The sequence below is a fragment of the Oncorhynchus gorbuscha genome, linkage group LG23 (genome assembly GCF_021184085.1).
Source record: "Oncorhynchus gorbuscha isolate QuinsamMale2020 ecotype Even-year linkage group LG23, OgorEven_v1.0, whole genome shotgun sequence".
NCBI lineage: Eukaryota > Metazoa > Chordata > Actinopteri > Salmoniformes > Salmonidae > Oncorhynchus > Oncorhynchus gorbuscha.
In genome coordinates this window covers 64,659,184-64,681,403 of record NC_060195.1, presented here as the reverse complement: position 1 = coordinate 64,681,403, position 22,220 = coordinate 64,659,184, and the positions used below count along the sequence as shown (strand labels likewise).

General features: G+C 42.6%; 1 protein-coding gene across 2 annotated transcripts; it reads left to right on the top strand.

The window, feature by feature from the left end:
* The first annotated feature begins 8,322 nt into the window (after positions 1–8,322).
* LOC124010898 (importin subunit alpha-4-like) lies at positions 8,323–22,136 on the top strand. Of its 2 annotated transcripts, none has more exons than XM_046323673.1 (16): positions 8,323–8,614; positions 10,997–11,041; positions 12,332–12,421; positions 12,545–12,574; positions 12,672–12,820; positions 14,795–14,880; positions 15,200–15,286; positions 15,369–15,538; positions 16,134–16,178; positions 16,276–16,407; positions 18,612–18,740; positions 18,968–19,072; positions 19,190–19,261; positions 19,409–19,571; positions 19,721–19,815; positions 20,122–22,136. In XM_046323673.1, the coding sequence occupies exons 1-16, from the start codon at positions 8,546–8,548 to the stop codon at positions 20,218–20,220; spliced, it is 1,566 nt and encodes a 521-aa protein (XP_046179629.1). In that variant the 5' UTR covers positions 8,323–8,545; the 3' UTR covers positions 20,221–22,136. The 2 variants fall into 2 exon arrangements, with proteins under 2 accessions (XP_046179629.1, XP_046179628.1); XM_046323672.1 differs by having other exon boundaries at positions 8,324–8,614; positions 15,194–15,286.
* Positions 22,137–22,220: the final 84 nt, after the last annotated feature.

Genomic DNA, 22,220 nt, shown 5'->3' with positions numbered 1-22,220 from the left:
ACAGAAATGAGCTTCATTATCTTCTTTAATTTTCATGAACTAATCTATACTGAACAAAAATATAAACAAAACATGTAAAGTGTTGGTCCCATTTTTCATGAGCTGAAATAAAAGATCTCCTTTACTAAAGATAATCCATTAATATGACAGGTGTGGCATATCAATAAAATGATTAAACAGCATGATCATTACACAGGTGCACCTTGTGCTGGGGATAATAAAAGGCAACTCTAAAATGTGTGGTTTTGTCACACAACACAATGCCACAGATGTCTCAAGATTTGAGGGAGCGTGCAATTGGCATGGTGACTGCAGGAATGTCCACCAGAGCTGTAGCTAGAGAATGTAATGTTCCTTTCTCTACCAACATTATTTTATAGAATTTTACAGTACATCCAACAGGCCCCACAACCGTTGACCACGTGTAACCTCGCCAGCCCAGGACCTCCACATCCGGGTTCTTCACTTGCGGGATTGTCTGAGGAGGGGGATGGGGGTGCTGAGTAGTATTGATGTCTGTTTCTGTGGAAGAACTCATTCTAATTGACTGGGCCTGGCTCCCTAATGGGTGGACCTGGCTCCCAAGTCGCTGGGCCTATGCCCTCCCAGGCCCACCCATGGCTGCGCCCCTGCCCAGTCATGTGAAATCCATAGATTAGGGCCTAATGAATTTAACTAAATTGACTGATTTCCTTCTATGAACTGTAACTCAGTAAAATCTTTGAAATTGTTGCTTGTTGCGTTTATATTTTTGTTTAGTATATACTTTATTCATACAGTGGATCCCCACTCTACCACTTCCACTGAAGCATGGGCTTTCAGTTGCCCCGGTAAACTGGGTAATTTTCAACACCATTGCATGTAGGCTATGTTTGTTGATAGGATCCACTGTCATGTTTTGTTTCACTTATGGAACATCAACTGTTTGTGAGGTTGGGCTTTTGCAGATACTGTGGGTCTTCTGTTGCAATAGCAGACACGTCTGTCATCTCCGATGCCTTTTGTCGATAAAGACACATCAGAGAAAGTGATGCAACAGATTGTCTTTATGCCATGCTGTTACTGTACTTTGGTAAGAATGTAGACCAATTACTCAGCTGTAGTTTCAAGTAAAGTATAAGACAATGACTGAATTGTAAGAAAACTGGACGAATTTATGTTTCAAATTCGTTCCATGTAAGAGTAAATAAAAGAAACATGAATACAATCTTCGGGTTGCACGCGGACGGCAGGTGTCACAGATTAAAGCGGGATTTAGTAATAGGCATGATATTTTACAGTATTTTATCCATAGGCCTATAATGAAGATTTGGATAAATGAAAAACACCTTTGTAAGACCAATGTTCCATTAAATAGGCCTCCGATACATTGCATACATTATTTCAAGGATTAAAAGGGTTCATAGACTATAACCTATATAATGCATTCCAAATATTAGCTCATTGCTATTTAAATGAAGACGACAAATTCAGAGTTTTGTTTTCCAACACATGTTTCTTTTCGATAATCAGACTGGGCTAACTTATTTCAGTGAGCACGCGACAATACTATTCCAAGCAGAGTTGATGCTCGTTTGTTGAGTAGCCTTACGATGTCTTACTGCAAATATTTTCGAAAACGAATTGTTTCTATTTCGTGTATCTTCCTTTCAGATAGACTTTCAACCTATAGCTATAGCGTGTACATTAATTGAACTGTAATGAAACAAATGATGTTTTAATTCAACAACTAGCTAGAAATGTACTACATTTCATGTAGCCTAAGTAGTGTGACATCAAAATGTAACATTAAAATACATTATTTCAAATAAATTAATGAACTAAGCGTGAAACTAAGCGTGAAAATGTATATAATTTACGACTAAACACATGCACCTTCAAAATACTAAATTTTGCTCTTACAATTTTGATCACAGAAAACGAGAAACAAAGTGATGATATTGAAAATGTGTGCTACATGGAACGAGAAGAATGTGGACAACAATGTAAAATTTAAAAGATTAAGGCAATTCCACCAACAACACTTTCAATTGCTATTTCATTGTATGAAGCAACTTTAAAACGACATTACCAACGAATGGAATATTTTCATCATCATTGCAATGCAGTGCAGCCAGCGTCTGTTGGCGTTGACGCGTGAGATACAATTCCCCACTGTCGGGCCTCGGTTTATCCAACCACTCAAAATTACGCCCCAAATTGTTCATAATACAGAGTTAAAGAAAAAGCCTGACAGCTCCTGACGACCAGCGGTGGAAAAAGTACTCAATTAGATACCTTAATAGAAAATAACTCAAGTAAAAGTGAATGTCACCCAGTAAAATACTAGTTGAGTAAAAGTCTAAAAGTATTTGGTGTTAAAAGTGTTAAAGTGAAATGGAATAGCTCAAATGTACTTAAGTATCAAAAGTAAAAGTACAAGTATAAATAAGTTCGAATTCCTTACATTAAGCAAACCAGAAGGCACAATCTTCATTTTTTATTGGATAGCCAGGGGCACACTCCAACACTCAGACATAATTTACAAGCAACGCATTTGTGTTTTGTGAGTTTGCCAGATCAGAGGCAGTAAGGATGACCAGGGATTTTCTCTTGGTAATTATGTGAATTTGACCATTCTTGTCAAAATGTAAGAATACTTTTGGGTGTCAGGGAAAATGTATGGAGTTAAAAGTACATTATTATCTTAAGTAATGTAGTGAAGTAAAAGTAAAAGTTTCCATAAATATAAATAGTAAAGTACAGATACCGAAAAAAACGACTAAAGTAGTACTTTCAAGTGTTTTTACTTAAGCACTTTAAACCACTGCTGAAGACTATAGTCATCACTTAACCGAACTTCGAAATGCGACTTCTTCTCTCCCCGAGGAGCACGTCTTTGGAAGAGGGATCGCAGATTATGGTTTTATAGAGATGGGGGGAGTGGTCGCGCTCTGTCTATATATATAAAGTCGATGGAGGATGCATTGATGTGTGTATTATCTCTTGTGTCGGCTGAGGTCAAGTGATCTCCCTTTTTTCTTCAAATGCCTTCGCCCCGCGTCCCTCGCAAAACTAGCGTTATTGGGTAGTTTATAAATAGGCTACTACAGTAGTAACAAAAGAATAGAACTTCCTTGAAGCGTGATGACCGGCTGGTTAAACTCACTGGAATATTATGTTGTTTCAATCCGCGGCTTCCTGTGCACATTGGTAAGAGTCTAAACGGGATCATTGGCTATAGGCTACCGTCTCCAGGTGTCATACGCGCAGGTAAGTAGCTACTCATGTATTCTCACTCAGTTGGTCTGTAAACATTCTTTTCGTCAAGTCTGTGTGTGACAGTTGTTGTGACCGTTATTCTCACTCAGTCGGTCTGTAACATTTTTTTCATCAAGTCGGTGGGTGCAGTTGTTGTTACGATCGCAGTGTGTGTTCCTCACTAAATACATTGTTGGAAATAGCCTACCTTAAAATATTATTTCATTTCATAAATGACAATTATACTATATATAGCCTGTACACTTCCTTATTTGTATTTGATTAACAGATACATACTAATATGTGATGTGGAGGGTCGACTGTTTACAATAACAATGACCTCGTGTAACAGACAGTAGACTCAACCACGGGAGAAAAACTACTTTTGAGGCATCAACAACTCGATCAATTTAAAAACGGGTAAAAACAAACAAAAAAACGGGTTCCATCATCAACTGTAACCAATAAGAGGCGGGACTTCCGTTTCAGTTGCGGTGGAGTTCTCCACATCAACTGTTGTTTTATCACTGCCAGAGCCTAAGAAAATATGTAATAAGTGATAGAAATAAATATGAATTATTTAAAAAATATATACATTATATTATATAATGCAACAATGCATGGATTTGTCAATCTCAACTGTTCATTTATGTATTATAAATAGTGGTGCTTAGGGTAGACCGAGGCTAAATGAACACATTTTGCCTTTGACTTATTTCTGAAAAGATTGTTTGAGTTAGATTAATAATATTTTTATACAAACAACACACATGTCTTAGCAACCATTGCACACTGTAATTACGTTTCTAGGACATACAGACGTTTACAGTTCAACGAGAGTGGCAGAAGGTTCAAACAGGCTGCTCTCTTCAATTGTAAAAAAATAAGTGTTAATTGAAAAATGTTATGATTTGAAACTGATATTTAGATGGAAATAAACTAAGTTGACAAAAAAAAGTTATAATTAAAAACGAATTATCCAAAATGAATATAAGCATTCAAAAGTATGAACTGTACTTTAAAAAAAAATGTATTATCTTAGTTGTACTGGGAAACTTGATGTATAGAAGTGAAATGTTATATCATTATGTGAATGTGTCTAAATACCATATAAAATACCAATTTATAAAATGCTTCATTTGATCCCCTAATTTTAATCTAATCTGAGTCTTTTGAAAACAAATACTACAATAATTATTGTAATCAACTAATCAAAAGATCTATTCTTACAGATAAATTATATATGATTAGATACATGGGGAATGTTCCACTGGTCATACAAAAATGGAGGCATCAAGACTATTCATGTTAGGCCTAAAAACACGTTTTGGTCAATGAAATAAAAAATGATTGACTGGTACTCCTAAAACGTCTCAGGTATGTAGAGACATTAACCAAGTATTAGCACATTGAATAACAGCTTTCTAAGTGGTTTCCAATTTGTAGGTGTTACAACTGACCCTGTGCATACTACCACTTGTGCCATAAAGGCCCATACCTCATGGCAGAGGATACAGCATGCTGTTATTGTTCTATGACCATACTATCCCAACTTCATTGGCTTTTCTTGTCTTGTTTCAGATAGAGGAGAACTCTAGCCATCCTTCATACCCAGCTGATGGGTATGTGTGAATATGTTAGTGTAGATGTGTCAGGCCTTGCAGTGCTGAAGCAGCACAGAATGGTTTGTGGGTAATACAGGGATACAGGCTGTACTGTGCTGTTGCAGTAACGCCTGGAGAAACATGGAAAAAAGGATTGGAAGAGTGAAAGCAATACACAAATAGTTCCACCTGCTATGCTAAGCCCTGGAGGGCCACGGTGTATGCAGGCTTTTGTTACAACCCAGCTCTAACACACCTGATTAAACTAATTGTGGTTTAAGACCACAATCAATTAAATCAAGTGTGCCGGAGCACAAGCCTGCATACACCGTGGCCCTCCAGGTCCAGAGTTGCCCAACCTATGCTTACCACCACCCTATCCCCTCAGACGTAGACACAGAAGTGTCTAAGGCAAGGACTTGAGAGTTCAGCCTGGGTACAAGAGAGGATGGCTGTGGTGTTATGTGCATGTCTGTGACAACGTGAGCGAAGCCTGGACATCCGAGGCTTGTGACCGCCATTCTGTGACTGGCTGCCTTGCTGTAGCAGCACGTAAATATTGGAGTTCACCACTGCTGAAGCCTCCAGTATTGACGGTGCTGTTGAAGCAAAGCATTGCCGTTCGACATCAGTGTATGGGCTTCCTGGTTGAATTAAACAAAGAGTTTATATAAAAAAAATGTTTTATTTGTATTCTTGATCAAATACATTCTCAATTCTATTTCAATTTAAATAATTGTACTTTTGGAAATATACTTTAGGACACAGGAAATTGATGTCAAATAAAATATACTGTATAAATTGAGACAAATGGTGAGGTGAAGTATATTGACATTATGGCCCTCAACATTATTATCCTTTGTCGCCATCTGCTGGTCAATCCAGTCTGACTCTCAGAGAATGGATCCATCTCAATTGTCTGAAATCCACTGATTTCTCACTTCCCCCCTGCTGCTCCGCCAATGGACAATCCCCCAGGGACATTCTACCTGCCCCAATGGACATTTGCCCTGCCCCCACCCCCCAATGGACATGTATTAGTGTTACAGTTGTAAATATGTGTATGTTTTAATTATTATTTGTATTGTTTCATTCACTTCTCTTTTTGACCTGCACTGTCGGAGCTCGGAGCTTAAGAATTTCACTGTACCCTGCAATTACATCTGCAACTCTGTGCATCAAATCAAATCAAATCAAATTTATTTATATAGCCCTTCGTACATCAGCTGATATCTCAAAGTGCTGTACAGAAACCCAGCCTAAAACCCCAAACAGCAAACAATGCAGGTGTAAAAGCACGGTGGCTAGGAAAAACTCCCTAGAAAGGCCAAATCCTAGGAAGAAACCTAGAGAGGAACCGGGCTATGTGGGGTGGCCAGTCCTCTTCTGGCTGTGCCGGGTAGAGATTATAACAGAACATGACCAAGATGTTCAAATGTTCATAAATGACCAGCATGGTCAAATAATAATAAGGAAGAACAGTTGAAACTGGAGCAGCAGCACAGTCAGGTGGACTGGGGACAGCAAGGAGCCATCATGTCAGGTAGTCCTGGGGCACGGTCCTAGGGCTCAGGTCCTCCGAGAGAGAGAAAGAAAGAGAGAATTAGAGAGAGCATATGTGGGGTGGCCAGTCCTCTTCTGGCTGTGCCGGGTGGAGATTATAACAGAACGTGGCCAAGATGTTCAAATGTTCATAAATGACCAGCATGGTTGAATAATAGTAAGGCAGAACAGTTGAAACTGGAGCAGGAGCATGCGACTAATAAACTCATCATAAGGTAGGAATTGGCCAATGGGAGACACTGAGATGGGTATAATACTGTAACTTCCCCACACCTGGCAGAGAAGTCATCCCTGGCTAGTTGGTCAGTCCCACAGTGGAACACCATGTCGTGGTGAGAGGCTCTCTGGACCGGTACAGGATGAGATGTGCTGGAGTTCTTAAGGCAGGTGTGGGAAATTCCCATTTAGATTTGGATGTTCCACGAAAATGGATATCCTTCTCGCCATAGCCTCCAGAGATTTGTTGTTGGAGCAGAATATTTGGAAGAATCCGTGTTTCCTGGACAGAGAAGCGCAATTCTAGAACCTCAACTCTGGATCGATGGATGTTCCTCTCAACCGAAAGTGCCAATGGATACAAACCATAGAACTGTGCTTCTTGAGCCAAGCCATTGTAGTCAGAGAATTCTGCTGGCAAGGTGATTTGACCTGTCCTCATATAATCCAGGATGTATTTAAAGAAAGTCCAATCTCTATCTACAAAAACTTGTCCACTGATAACTTTAAAATCTGTATCTTTGCCATCCAGGATCCTAGCTCTTCTTGAGTCTTGGTGTCTTCTGAGATTTGACAGAGTAGTGGTGAATTTTTGACCTCCATTATTTGAATGATATTAGGTCCTGGGCACCCATGTTTAGATGACTGACAGTTTAAATCATTGCAGACAAGAATGGGTCTAAGGAGAGGAGTGGTATTCAGTGAACATTTCCTGAACACCAACCGTAAACAAAACAAATCTCATGCTAGGTGAGTGCAGTCACATAACTTCAGTTGGAGAGGCTGGTGACAGTACAGAATGTTACCACTGGGGGCTAATATGAGCCACAAATTGAGATTGATCATTCAGCCCCAATGGAGTAAATTGAGTAATAAAACACAGGAGTTTGAGGCACCTTAATTGGGGAGGACTGGCTCGTGGTAATGGCTGGAGTGGAATAGTATCAAATACATCAAACACATGGTTACCATGTGATTCCATTCAATTCATTCCGTTACAAACATAATCATGAGCTGTCCTCCCCTCGGCAACCTCAGGTGGTACTAAAGTTACTAAATGGAGTACAGTGAGGTTGGCCCCCCAGGTGGATGGTTTGGCTCCAGACAGTAGACATGGGTCTAAAGTTACATCTACATTAATTCAACATGGGATTAGCATTATTAATTTTTTGTTGCATTGTTTTTTTAATGTTTTAGCTTTGTGTCTGTTTTATTCAGACTACACTCCTGTCTGTTTAGTTCAGTAAATGACAGTGAGTGGCACTTAATCTGAAAAAACAGGAGGGGTAATATGTGAGAATATGTTTCTGTAGTCTCCCCAAGTTCAATATGATAATGTTTATTTAGTTGTAGGTAATAAATTAAAGCAATGCTAAACAACAAAATGTAGTAGTGATTTGATTGTTTGTTGTTCACATATTAGTGTAGCTACATTTGTGTGGATTAACAGTAAAGTCAATTCATTTTTTGTTTAATTTGTGAAGCATTGATCTTCAGTGACTCTTCATAATGAAGTCCTTCCCCCCTTTGGGCTCAAATCCAACCTATCTGTCAATAACACCAAGCAATCAGTGTAAAGTAGCCAGCCATAGTTGATTAGCAAATCGTTTGGTAATAATGTACAGCATCTTCATTGGAGATTAAAAAACAACTGGATATATTGCAGCAATTTAAAGGTATCAACTAGTTACATTGCGCAACTATGTTGCAAGGAAGTGGGTTCACCAGGGGATGCACACATACTAGCCATAGGTCCTCCTCCCCCAATTGACAGGATTCCGTGGCTCCTCCCTGACGAGATTATCCCATCGCGGTGTATCACGTCTGGCCAGCCACCCTTCGGCAAAACAGCAGTACGTTTTCTCTTTTCCCTCCGGAGCTTCAAGTGCAGGACTAGTTAAACATCCCGAACACAGACAGCCATGGCAGAAAACGCTGACTTGGATAACCACCGAATTAAGAGCTTCAAAAACAAGGGGCGCGATGTCGAGGTGAGAATCTAGCTAGGCTAACGTTAGCTGGCTGGCTAACTAGCCGTTAGCAACGAGTGCTTGCGAACACTCGGGGTTACCTAGTTCTCAATTCGGTTTGGTTGCTGCAGTATTCATTGTCAGTCATTGTTGAAGTTTTATTTTTCTATAACGTGTCGCCGATTATGATATATCATCCACATTCACTAACTAGCTAAAGTTTATCTTGCGGAGCGGGCGCGGCTTTCGCAAGGCCTGCTAGCTAGCCAGGAAAGTTGCTAACTCTGTGCTTACTAGCAGCTAGCTAGGTTGTGATAGACATATTTTTAAATTTACTCTTGGCATCAACTAACCTAAATTAAAGTAATAGTTATAATTGGTAAACGGCACCAGACAACGACAACGAACTATCTTTATGTCGGTCATGGGCATGACATTTGATATTTCGAGTTGGCAAGTCAGTCACTGTAACTTAACTAGATACGCTTACCAGCTAACCAAACCAGCTAATTATAGCTAGTTGTATGTGTCAAAATGGGCGGATGATGCACATTAACTGTTACAAAACAACTAGCACAACTCAACTTCTACGGCTGCAACAGTTGAGATTCGGCGTTATTAATCAGTTTATAATAATATACCCAGCTAACTAACTCACAGCTTGCAATTCAATATACCAGTGACCGCAGGGTGGGTGTTCAACAAACAGTGAGTTAGAGCAGTTGTACCATAAACACCATAGCACATCTGGAACTAAAGCTAATGATGCTACTGTCACCATGCTGATTCAATAAACATACCGAGTGGCGCAGCGGTCTAAGGCACTGTATCTCAGTGCTAGAGGCGCCACGACAGACACTGCTTCGAATCCAGGCTGTCTCACAACCTGCCGTATTTGGAGTCCCATAGGGCGGTGCACGATTGGCCCAGCGTCGTCCGGGTTTGGCCCGGGTAGGCAGTCTCTGTAAATAAGAATTTGTTCTTAACCGACTTGCCTACTTAAATAAAGGTTAAATTAAAACCCAGTACTCGATGATTAGGGACACATTTAATTCAAAGGGACATGCCATTTCCCTTGTATCTGTATAGATCACACATCCTTAACATAAATATTCCACTTTTGGGACGACATAACATGTTGACTATCCCATATTCTTATGTATTAGAAACACATTAATCTCGAATGGAGGGCATGATGGATTACTGTCCATCTGGTATGTGCTATATTGAGAAGAGGAAACAGAAGTGCGGCATGGTTGTTTTGGGGCCAAGTGCCAGTGTGACTTGCACATGTCTGACGACCCACCAGCCCCGCTGACAAGCTTCCAGCAGCTCAGCCAAGAATACGAGATGGATCACTTGTTGTCAGAGACGAAAGGCCTTGTCCAGATACAGCCCCTATCCTTTAGGCACAGTAACCTATCAGATCTATAGAAGTGCCCCAGGGCAACACACTCACCCTGCTCCTATGGTGCTGAATTCTACTGCATCAGAGGACACACACAGCATCTTCAGTGAGATTTAGGCTGTGTTTAGACTTCAAGGAATGTTAAAAGCTGTAGGTTACAGAAAATGTATCCCTTTCACAAGTTCTGACCTACACCACTACAGAGGGCCACAGTGACTGCCGTGTATGATGTTGTTACAATACAATAATAATCCCAACATATAGCAGGATACTCCACAATCAACATTGGCTATGCAGAATAAGTAGTATTCAAATGTAAAGAAAGGTTGAAGACCTCTAGTGTGTTCTCCAGGAGCTGAGGCAGTCTTCCCTCTCCCAGGAAGTGTCGCCCTCTTGTCCCAGCATGGAATGAGTGTCCTAGAGAAATGCCTGAAATTCCATAGATTTGATCGATCGTTGTTGAGTTTCAGAGGTCTCTGACTTCCTCCTCCCAGCTGGCCAGCTGAGCCACTCTCGGGCTTTCTCTCATGGCTGATTCACTATCCTCCCTAAACACAGTTCCCACAAAAGGCAGTGTTGACAAAACATTGTGTTCCGTCTTCAATAGATGGAGTGTTTCAAACACATACGGAACCACATCAGATTTTTACTGTGACCTTGAGTTAGGGTGTCAGGGCAGGGTTTTGCCAGCAGCCGCGGGTCACACCTTTGAGTTGGTGGATAAATGTAAACATAATCATTGCTTGCATGAGGGAGGTTACACAGCGTTAGTAATATGAACCAAGATACCCCGACTGGCAATCGAGTTAACATGATCCTCTGCCGCCTGTTGCCAACATGCAGCAGTACACTTGTAATCTAAAGCCCAGTCTGTAAACAAAATGGAGCCAGTTCCAATTGACTAACATTGCATGTGGTTTGTTTGAGTGTATGGGCTGTCTTTTTAATGCTCTTGTAGTTAGGCTCATCTCTGACTGTTCTCCTCTCTCTTACAGACTATGCGAAGACATCGCAATGAAGTGACAGTGGAGCTGAGAAAGGTGAGCCTCAGCATCTCAATTGACTGTTTATAGTTCAGTCTTCAATCTTTATTGTGATGGGAAACGTTGCAGTTTCTGTTTATCAAATTGGCCGAGACCGAGCAGCCTGGTCCACCCCTGCCCCTTATGGGCTGCTCTGTCTGCTGAGTCCTTTTGTTTATAAGTAGGTGTGTGTGTGTGTGTGTGTGTGGAAACTACCCCCCTTCTTATGCTCAGGTTGTTGTTGAAGAGTCAGGATGCCTTGGCTGTATTTAGGTCATCCCTCTCTCACTCTCCCACCCTGTCAGAGAGGCCAGACTGGTCTTACCCCTCAGCCTTGGGGAGGGTTTCCCTCTCCTGGCCTGCAGAAGCACAGAGCTCTGGCCAGGGGCCATTAAGTAGGTTCATCAGACACACAGGGTTGTCTTGGACGTATGACTCTATAGCAGCTGCTCTGGGTAGAACCATGACTTTTAGAGGGGATGGTGCCAAACTGAACTTAGATCAGCATCTGGGGGGGACTTCATTCCATTGGAATATGACTCTGAGCTAGAGCTGAGATGATACAATGAAAATGATTGACACTGACCATACCGGTCACTTATTGAAGGCATTTAGCTGATATCGTTCATTGCGATAAGAAGCCTATATTAGAGAAAGGAGAAGTTTGAAATCAAATACATTTGCTAAAATAGGTGATTTTAGAAAATGTACAAGCATCATACTAGTAGTTTAAAGGATCATTTTAGACTGGTGTACATCATTGTTCCAAACCTAACATTATTGCATCAATTCAGACAATTTAGCGCGGTATGGATTTTTGTCCATATCGCCCAGCTCTACTCTGAGCCCTTGGTCTTTGCACTAAGGCCCCAACGTGTCCTCTGAATGTGGCTTGCAGAAGTGTTTCAGGAAGTCTGAGCTGACCAGCAGTTTTGTAGAAACATATCCAGTAGGCCTGTATGATTTGACGACAAGTGAGAGAACTTCAGTTTTTTTTCTGCTAAAAAGCCAGGTCCTACCCTTACAGAAGAGCAAACCACTAATGTAGGATGAGTGACACAGCAGTTCTCTCACATAGCAGTATGTGTGCTGCAGAAGAGAACCGTCCGTGCAGAGATGGATGCATTCCTCCCTCGTGCTATCTGCCACTAACATCACTGGGAGGTTATGGGAGCAGTCTTAGCCTGTAGGAGTCAAGCAGGGAATCTATTCCCTCGCTGTGTGGGTGAATGTTCCCAATAGCATTCACTCCTATATTCCTTCTAAGATTCAACACTTAAAATATATATATATATATCCCCCCCACAGAACAAACGAGATGAGCACCTTCTGAAGAAGAGGAACGTTCCACAGGAGGAGAGCCTGGAAGACTCAGACATAGACTCTGACTTCAAAGGGGTGAGTCAGTCCTCATTGTCTCTCACACTATGGCTTCAAGGAATATGTTTCCTAGCTCTAACCATGCAACATGTAAACGCGTAGCTACAGCAAATCTCACAATTCTATTTTTTTGTTTTGCAGCAAAATGTAACACTGGAAGCCATCTTACAGGTAAGCCTGCATTCTGTCAGTGTTGTGGAGACCCATCCCGTACATACACCTTGAGCTGTTGGCGCTAACCTCGTGTTCTCGCTCTCCTTCCTGTCAGAATGCTGTCAGTGACAACGGACTCATCCAGCTCAGTGCCGTGCAGGCAGCCAGAAAACTCCTGTCCAGTGACAGAAACCCCCCCATCGACGACTTGATTAAGTCCGGCATCCTGCCCATCCTGGTCAAATGCCTGGAGAGGGACGACAAGTAAGTCTGCTTTATGGGGGGGAGGAAGAGACTGTATGGGTCATGGGGCACCTTTGCTATGGAAGAGTAATGGAAAGATGGTGGTAATTCTGTGTGATGCCCCCTTTCAAAAGTCGGAGAAGGGCGAAAGGAGAGGAGGCTGAAAACCGGAGCATGAATGAGTGGGTAGACTAGCCCCGAATGTGTCAGACTGCTCTCTCTCCATTGTCTCTCTCTACATTCTCTGTCATGCTCTGGGGATACTGGTGTGCCCTCCCTCTCCTCCGCATGGCTGGGCTGATGTGAACACTGTAGCAGGCTGCAGACACACAGACGGATAGGAGAGAGAGTGTGTGTTCCGCTCTGATGCACTAGTGCTGCCCCACAGCTGACAGCTCTGTCTTCAGTGGTGGGGATGGGGAGCGATGAGGGGGGGACTCCCCTGGAGGGGGGGGCGGGGGGTTGTGTTTTGTGGAAACAGGAGGGTGGGGGAGGTTGGGTGATGGAGGCAGGAGCATGAGGAGGCGCAGAGAGAGAGATGGATAGATATACACCCACATACACTACCGTTCAGAAGTTTGAGGTCACTTAGAAATGTCCTTGTTTTGAAAGAAAGCACTTTTTTTTCGTCCCTTAAAATGACATCAAATTGATCAGAAATACAGTGTAGACATTAATGTTGTAAATGACTATTGTAGCTGGAAACGGCTTATTTTTAATGGAATATCTACACGGGTGTACAGAGGCCCATTATCAGCAACCATCACTCCTGTCTTCCAATGGCACGTTGTGTTAGCTAAAATTGGATTATCATTTTAAAAGGATAATTGATCATTCAAAAACCCTTTTGCAATTATGTTAGCACAGCTGAAAACTGTTGTTCTGATTAAAGAAGCAATGAAACTGGCCTTCTTTAGACTAGTTGAGTATCTGGAGCATCAGAATTTGTGGGTTTGATTATAGGCTCAAAATGGCCAGAAACAAATTACTTTCTTCTGAAACTCATCAGTCTATTCTTGTTCTGAGAAATGAAGGCTATTCCATGTAAGAAATTGCCAAGAAACTGAAGATCTCGTACAACACTGTGTTCTACTCACTTCACAGAACAGTACAAACGGCCTCTAACCAGAATAGAAAGGAGTGGGAGGCCCTGGTGCACAACTGAGCAAGAGGACAAGTGCATTCGTGTCTAGTTTGAGAAACGGACGCCTCACAAGTCCCTCAACTGGCAGCTTCATTAAATAGTACCTGCAAAACACCAGTTTCAATGTCAACAGTGAAGAGGTGACTCCAGGATGCTGGCCTTCTAGGCAGAATTGCAAAGAAAAAGCCATATCTCTGACTGGCCAATAAAAAGTAGAAGATTAAGATGGGGAAAAAGAACACAGACACTGAACAGAGGAACTCTGCCTAGAAGGCTAGCATCCCGGAGTCGCCTCCTCAGGGTTGGTGTTGAGACTATTGTTTTTCAGGTACTATTTAAAGAATCTGTCAGTTGAGGACTTGTGAGGCATATCTTTCTCAAACTAGACACTCCAATGGACTTGTCCTCTTGCTCCGTGGTGCATTGGGGCCTCCTACTCCTTTCTATTCTGGTTAGAGGCAGTTTGCGCTAACACAACGTGCCATTGGAACACAAGAGTGATGGTTGCTGATAATGGGCCTCTGTACACCTATGTATACATTCCATTAAAATGATCCTTCTCCAGCTACAATAGTAATTTACAACATTAATGTCTACACTGTATTTCAGATCAATTTGATGTTATTTTAATGGACAAAAATGTTGCTTTTCTTTAAAAAACAAGGTATATAGGAGCCACAGAAGACCACATTAGACCGAGGTGGGGGTTAGTGGTGATGCAGGTTGATATGGATTGTTGATCAGTAGCCATGTGCTGTTGATGGGCTTATTGGTCGTGTTTTGTTGTCTGGGGACAGCTTCTGTTTGTCTCTTCATATAGCCAGCCTCATTTACTCTCTCCTCTTCCCCAGTCCCTCTCTCCAGTTTGAGGCTGCCTGGGCGTTGACCAACATAGCATCAGGGACGTCACAACAGACTCAAGCTGTGGTCAAATCTAGTAAGTAGTTTCTAGTTCTTCTATGGCCCAGTTTCAAACTGACCCATCAGGCATACATAATGGACCGGTCTATTTGAGGCAATCTATCCATCTGGTTCCTGGTATAGAAACACCTGTTCTCAACTGTCTTCCCCATCTCTCGGTCTCTTGTCTGCCAGACCCTCACTCTACCTCTGTCTAACTTATGTCTCTTTCTCTACCTCTAACTAATGTCTCTAACTGATGGATCTCTACCTCTGTTTAACTGATGTCTCTGTCTCTCTCTGTTGTCTACAACATTGTCTAACATATGGGTCTGCCTTTCTCTCTACATGTCCAGATGCTGTGCCTCTATTTCTGCGGCTGCTACAATCTCCTCACCAGAACGTATGTGAACAGGCCGTGTGGGCGCTAGGCAACATCATCGGTGAGTGATGGCTCGCACACATGCATACACACACACACTGGCCGATGCCAGTCAATGACACACCTGTGTTCTTCCCGTGCAGGCGATGGACCGCAGTGCAGGGATTACGTAATCTCCCTGGGCGTGGTCAAGCCCCTGCTGTCATTTATTAACCCCTCCATCCCCATCACCTTCCTCCGCAACGTCACCTGGGTCATCGTCAACCTCTGCCGCAACAAGGACCCACCGCCCCCCATGGAGACAGTACAGGAGGTAAGGCAGACAGAGGTGTGTGAGACCCAGCACAGTCATTCAATCGAACTGGATGTCGTTGATATCCATCTTGTCTCATCGCTGCAACGGGCTCGGGAGAGGAGAAGGTCGAGTCATGCGTCTGAAACATGACCCGCCAAACAGCGCTTCTTAACACCTGCTCGCTTAACCAGGAAGCCTGCTGCACCAATGTGTTGGAGGAAACACTGTTCAACTGACGACCGAAGTCAGCCTGCAATGCTGTGCCTTAGACTGCTGCACCACTTGGAGGCCAATCTGACTGAATTATGATCTTCACATAGACGTTTGTCGTCAATATTAGCTGAACCCTTTGCCCAACAGCTCTGGCTGTGTTCCATGTGTTTGGCTCTGAGGACAATCAGACGATGGGGGGTTTGATTAGGGAAAGTGGTCTGGGACTTTGGGTGCTGCCTAGCATTCTGCTTCCCTGTTCCCAACCATCTAGCCTGGTCCTGGAGGTCTGCAGTGTCTGCCTGCTGAAACGGAAAACACCCTGGGTCCTGTCTGTTGATCTATAGTCGCTTCATTGTACGCCTCAATCATTATGCCTGACTCTCCTCTCTACCTCTTCCAGATTCTACCTGCTCTCTGTGTATTGATATACCACACTGATATAAATGTAAGTATCACCCTACTATCACAACAGCAAAGCTAGTTGCTTTGCCATTCCCTATGGAAATTCCCTGGTTCTAACTCTGTCCTCTCTCTGTGGTCAGATCCTAGTGGATACAGTGTGGGCCTTGTCCTATCTCACAGACGGAGGGAACGAACAGATCCAGATGGTCATCGACTCGGGGGTTGTTCCCTTCCTCGTCCCCCTGCTCAGCCACCAAGAGGTCAAAGTTCAGGTATGTCTGCTTCCTTTCCCCTGATTGGAAGTAGGATTAGGGCTGTTACGGTGACCGTATTACCGCCACATCAATGGTCATTAGTCATGTCCGCAGTCAAATGCCACGTGACCGTTTAGTCAGGGTAACTAGGCTTCTATAGCTCTGATGTTGCTGATGGTCATTAGTAGCTTTCCAAACTTGCCAACTGCCTGGTACTCAGCACTCTATTGTCCCTCTAATCACTCTGACATTAATGCAAATGTCTTTGAAAATCTAATCAAACACTTCATGAGAGCTCATGTTGAGCAACATTTTAATAGGCTATGCAATTGAGTGAGAAAACAGAGTGATGGCTACTATTAAAAAGAGGAGGATCCCATCAGCTTTCTATTGGCTAGGCCTACTATATTTATTTCTCAACTTTCCTAATATTAAGCACATTGCTTCTCTTTACAACAGGAGTATAGCCTACCTGACTGGCATGAAAATAAACCACAGCGTCCTCCATTCACTATATAAGTGCATAGATCGCATAATTGTTTCCCCTCCCTACACCTGTTCCGAGACAGCATTAAATCAAGAATAGTCTGATGGGTGACAATGTTAGCCTATCGTTTGTGAGTGATGTATTATCACTTGTGAATGATGCCCAGTGTGTGCAGTAAGACAAACGCTGCATGCTTTTTTTGCCCAACTTTTTCCAATCACCTCATGTAGCCTAGCCCATAGGCCTATATGTTTTGATAAGGTTTGTATCACAACTAAAGTGGCCAAATAACTTCTTAAAATGAATTTAAGCACATGAATCCGCTTTACAACCGGTGTAGCGCCTAACTGGCATACATAAGTGGCACTTGAGTTTCAAGTTTGGGGAAGATCATTTTCACCATAGAAATGCACCTTTAATATTAAAGCATTACATGCAGAATCGCATTTACGTTCACTTTGAGAAGTGTTTTCCTGCTAATTGATTGAATTTTGGAACATTCATGCTTACAGCCTACTGCCTTGTGCGCATTGCTGCACTTATGTGATGAAATAGCCTAATAGTTTATCAACATTTTAAGATAAATGCTCTGATCTGTTGCATCAACACAACAGGCCCAGAGTATGTTTAGAACAGGTACATTTTTGTACTATGGGGGATAGTAGATTGACATAGGCTAGTGCTTTTGCTGTTTGTTGGACCTACTCATCTGGTTGGCTGATGAAAAGTAGGCTAAATGTGGACCGTTCAAACATAAAACCGAAGCACGCGTCACCATGTGTCGGTCTTCACTTGTAGCCTACTTCTTAGCTGAGATGCCTGTGAGAAGGACCTGATCACGTGACAGGCAGATTATTTTTTTTTTTAGGGGATTAAGGCCACACAAGGTGATGCCACTGGGAAATTCGAGGCCCGTTGAGAATATTATCAAGTGCTTGTCAACTTGTGAATGAGACTGATGGTGTGCAGCCTGCACCAGAAACGGTGCTCATGTCATTCATGAGATTTTATTCAAATCATCAGTCGCATCATGCGGCCTTAGAATGCATTAAAAATGAAAACATATCTCCCAACGTTGGTGTATCAACTAAAGTTGCATACAGAACTAAATTAAACATATAGGAGTACCTGTTTGTTTTTTTTGCTCAACACAGAATAGCCGCATTTGCAAACAACTTAAATTGTTTGGAGAAAATATAATTTATTTAATTTAGCTATGTTCAGTTGTTTTCTTCATACTATAAAATAATGCTTGTCTGCTAAACTAGTGTAGCCCACAGTCATATGGCATAGCCAGATCAGGACCTAACATAAGGGCTACTCAGAGTATGCCTTTCTGTTCTTCTCAAATAGACTACATTTTCTTTAGAGCGGTCTAAAATAAATAGTGGATTTATTGTGAGGGTGTAGGCTATATTACATGGATTTATTAGATGTTCCAAAGGTCTGCATCGGTGACTTGTAGGCTGTGTGGAAGCCAGGAGATGCTAAACAACGGTCAATTACCGTGTGATTGACAGTTTATTTGCTTGACAATCACCGGCTGACAATTTCATGACTGTCACATCCCTAAGTAGGATGAAGTCACCCCTACTCTGATCTAAGGTCAGTTTCCAGTTTTCCCTCTAATGGTTGAGGTTAGGCTTGTGGGAAGGGTAATATACCTGGAACTTACTGTATGGAATGTGTGACTTCCTGTGATGTCATTAACCACCTATGATGTCATATCCTGCAGACTGCAGCTCTGAGGGCAGTGGGGAACATTGTGACGGGGACAGACGAGCAGACGCAGGTGGTGCTCAACTGTGACGTCCTCTCGCACTTCCCCAACCTGCTCACACACCCCAAGGAGAAGATCAACAAGGTAACAGGCACACTTTTAGATGCTATTGGTGGCATATGTTTGTTTTGCTGCAATTAAGTCCTGTAGCGTTGAAATGGGATGGACCCCAGTGTCGTTTATTTCCAACAGTATCTATACCTCTGTGTAACGGTCTCAGTCGTACTCATGTGGTCCATGGTGTGCGTGTCTGTGGGTTTCTCTCAGCTGAATGGCTTCCTGTGTGTGTGTGTATCCCTCCCGCCCACTAGGAGGCCGTGTGGTTCCTGTCCAACATCACAGCAGGCAACCAGCAGCAGGTGCAGGCAGTCATCGACGCTGGCCTGCTGCCCATGATCATCCACCAGCTGGCTAAGGTGAGTCACTGAGCCCTTATGTAGCCCTACGAAGCATTATGTAGCCCCTATGTCCTTGTGGAGATCTGTAAGGAACACTACCCTAACCACTGACAACCTCTCTGTGTTTGTCATCAGGGAGACTTTGGCACACAGAAGGAGGCAGCCTGGGCAATCAGCAACTTGACAATAAGTGGAAGAAAAGATCAGGTATGTTCTACCAGGGCTGTTTACATCAATACCCAATCCATACAGCGTTGCGTTTTGTATGGTCCTGATTGGCTGGTTAAGTTTACCCGTCTGTGGCAAAGCAAGGCTCTGATAGGCTGATCTGCTATGTTCTACCCGACCCTATAGGTGGAGTACCTGGTGCAGCAGAATGTGGTTCCTCCGTTCTGCAGCCTGCTGTCTGTGAAGGACTCCCAAGTGGTTCAGGTGGTCCTAGACGGCCTCAAGAACGTCCTCATCATGGCTGGGGAAGAGGCCAGCACCATCGCTGAGATCATAGAGGAGTGTGGAGGTCAGTGTGTGGGTTAGAGGGGGGAGTGCTTGTGTGTCAGTTCACCATGTTGCCATTGTATGACAGTGTAGTGTTGTTACTGTGAAACACACATTCTAGATTGATTCACTTGTGATAGACTTTCATGCTAATTTCTCTCTGCCCATCAGGTCTAGAGAAGATCGAGAACCTTCAGCAGCATGAAAACGAGGACATCTACAAACTAGCCTTCGAGATCATCGACCAGTACTTCTCAGGAGACGATGTGAGTACCTCTGCTCTGACAGAAGCCCTATAGTTTGCACACCGTTAGAACCCAGCGCTGTCCTGACAGTGCTGTGCTGGGTGTAGGATGTGTGCTACAGAAACGCAGGGCCTTTTTCCTCCACTTCCTCTGTCAATGGGGTAAGACGGAGGAATCGGCTATAGGCCTTGTTACATAATTCTATATAAAATCTAGTGAAAATTTGACTTATGTTTTCTGTAGTGACAGTGAATCTAGTCTCCACTCTGTGTGTTTGTTCACCTATGGCACCACCCTGATCCATTTATTTTCCTCCTTTCTTTTAAGATTGATGAGGATCCCAGCTTGATCCCCGAAGCCACTCAGGGCGGAACCTTCAACTTTGACCCCGCCACCAACCTGCAAGCAAAGGAATTCAAGTTTTAAAGGCAAACGTCCACCTAGTAGGTCTAACTCTCTAGCTGCTCTGAACCCACAAGTCACCTCCTTCCCAACATCAATCACTGACTCACTAACAACAGTTCAAGCACTGAAGGAAGGATCATTGTTATCCATCTCTTTTCAAGCATCTCACAGCGATGCTTATAAATGTTCCAGAAAGAGAACGCCTCGTCCGTCATTCCTGCAGTTGCCAAAAAGTTGCTGTTATCCTCTTACTCAGACACGTTCACACACACATAACACCCTGAAGAGACTGAAGTCATCTGTGTGCATGGACCAATGATCTTGTTCTACCAATCGTCATATCAGCAAAGAGGAATGGTCTCATTTAAAGGCGTGCTCTTCTCTGGAGTCTGGGATCAGAGCACGTTGGACACAGCGACTGAAGACACTCAACCTCCGAGTTAAATGACTCTTGAGGAGTACGGACAGCATCTAGGCCGTCCTTTGTTAAACATTCTAATTGATGACCTCATCAAAGGGCTGTTAATTATTCAGTCCTCATTGAACTACAGTTTTTTTTGGAACAGATCACCTAGAATGAATGCTCTCAAAACCCTTCTCAGAGGGTAGAGAAGTGAGCAGTCGACATATTCCCAAGTGGACTGAACAGATTTCAACAACCACCTATCACTATAATATTATTCCTTTTAGTTGTGAAATCATCATGAAATACAATGGATTTAAAGTACAAAAAATATATATTTAAAATTATGCAACAGGGAAAATCTGAAATGAATAACAAGGAAGACTTTGTAGCATTGATCTATGGATGGCTTGCTGGTGGAATGGTTTTTGGATTGAGAGGAGGGGAATGGAGTTGAGCTGGAACCAAACGCACCTCTCCCCAGAACCTTTAAACTGGGTTTTGGGTCAGTCCCTCTTACCAGGTTCTATCCTCTAAACGAGAAACCCCTCAACAACAAATAAGCCTTAAAAACCAGGCTTCAACTGGGCGTTTCCAAAAGACTTCTCCTCTTGCAGGGGAGACATATCGTCGGACATTGAATTTAATGACTCAAGTATGAGGAAATATTTTGGAAAGATATATCATTAGAGGGACAGAGAAATGCAATGTAACACTGATTTCATCTGTGTAGATTCCACATCTGCAGTTTCTATTCAGTCTTATGCACACTTCAGTCACCCCTCCCTCTGCTTACTGTGTGTGGAAAGCAATGTTTGCTTCGATAAGTCAAAGCTATGGTTGCATTGCAATGGTTCATTGACCATACAGTTGTTCTATATGCTACATCTAATTCTACAATTTAAGAGTATTTCCCCAACTGTCTGAAGTTTGTTTGGTCTGTACAAAGCAGCTGCATTTTGCCAGTCATCCATCGATCGGTTCACTTTGCGAGGCTGTAATGTTTTTACTGTTAAAAGATTAACAGGGAAGTTTTGTTTTTAAACGTGTAACGTGATCGATGACTTGATTGAAAATTCTCTTGTGAACTTGATTTCCCTCCAACATTTATTTGTGAAGGGACCGGAAAAAAAAACAAATTACATTTGGACTAATGTAGTTATGTTTTGGCTGCTAACTACTGAGAAGGAATGGGGATTATTTCAGGGGAGCGGCCCACGCCTTTTTGGACTAGCCATTCACAACCGATGAACAAAGTCTAGCTGGTGTACAGTCATTGATCTAGATTCTAGAGACATAGAATGAGAGCCACTTTAAAGAATGGAATTTTTGTCTTGTATCAAACTGATACAAGCTTATGCTTTTGGGCAAGATTTTTACTTGCTAACGAAACATGTACTAAAGACAAAAGCAACAGATAGCATTTTGGCCTCTGTCTTACTTTTTATACATTTTAGAATCCATATCTCTTTAAGGTGGCTCACAATGTTCCTTTCAACTCTTGTGCATATTAAAGAAAATGAGTTGAAATCCATTTTGCCTTTGTGTTTTTTAATTTTGGTAAGTTATGTTTTTTCACTAGGTTAACTGAGAACCATGGCAAATGCACACTGTTTAT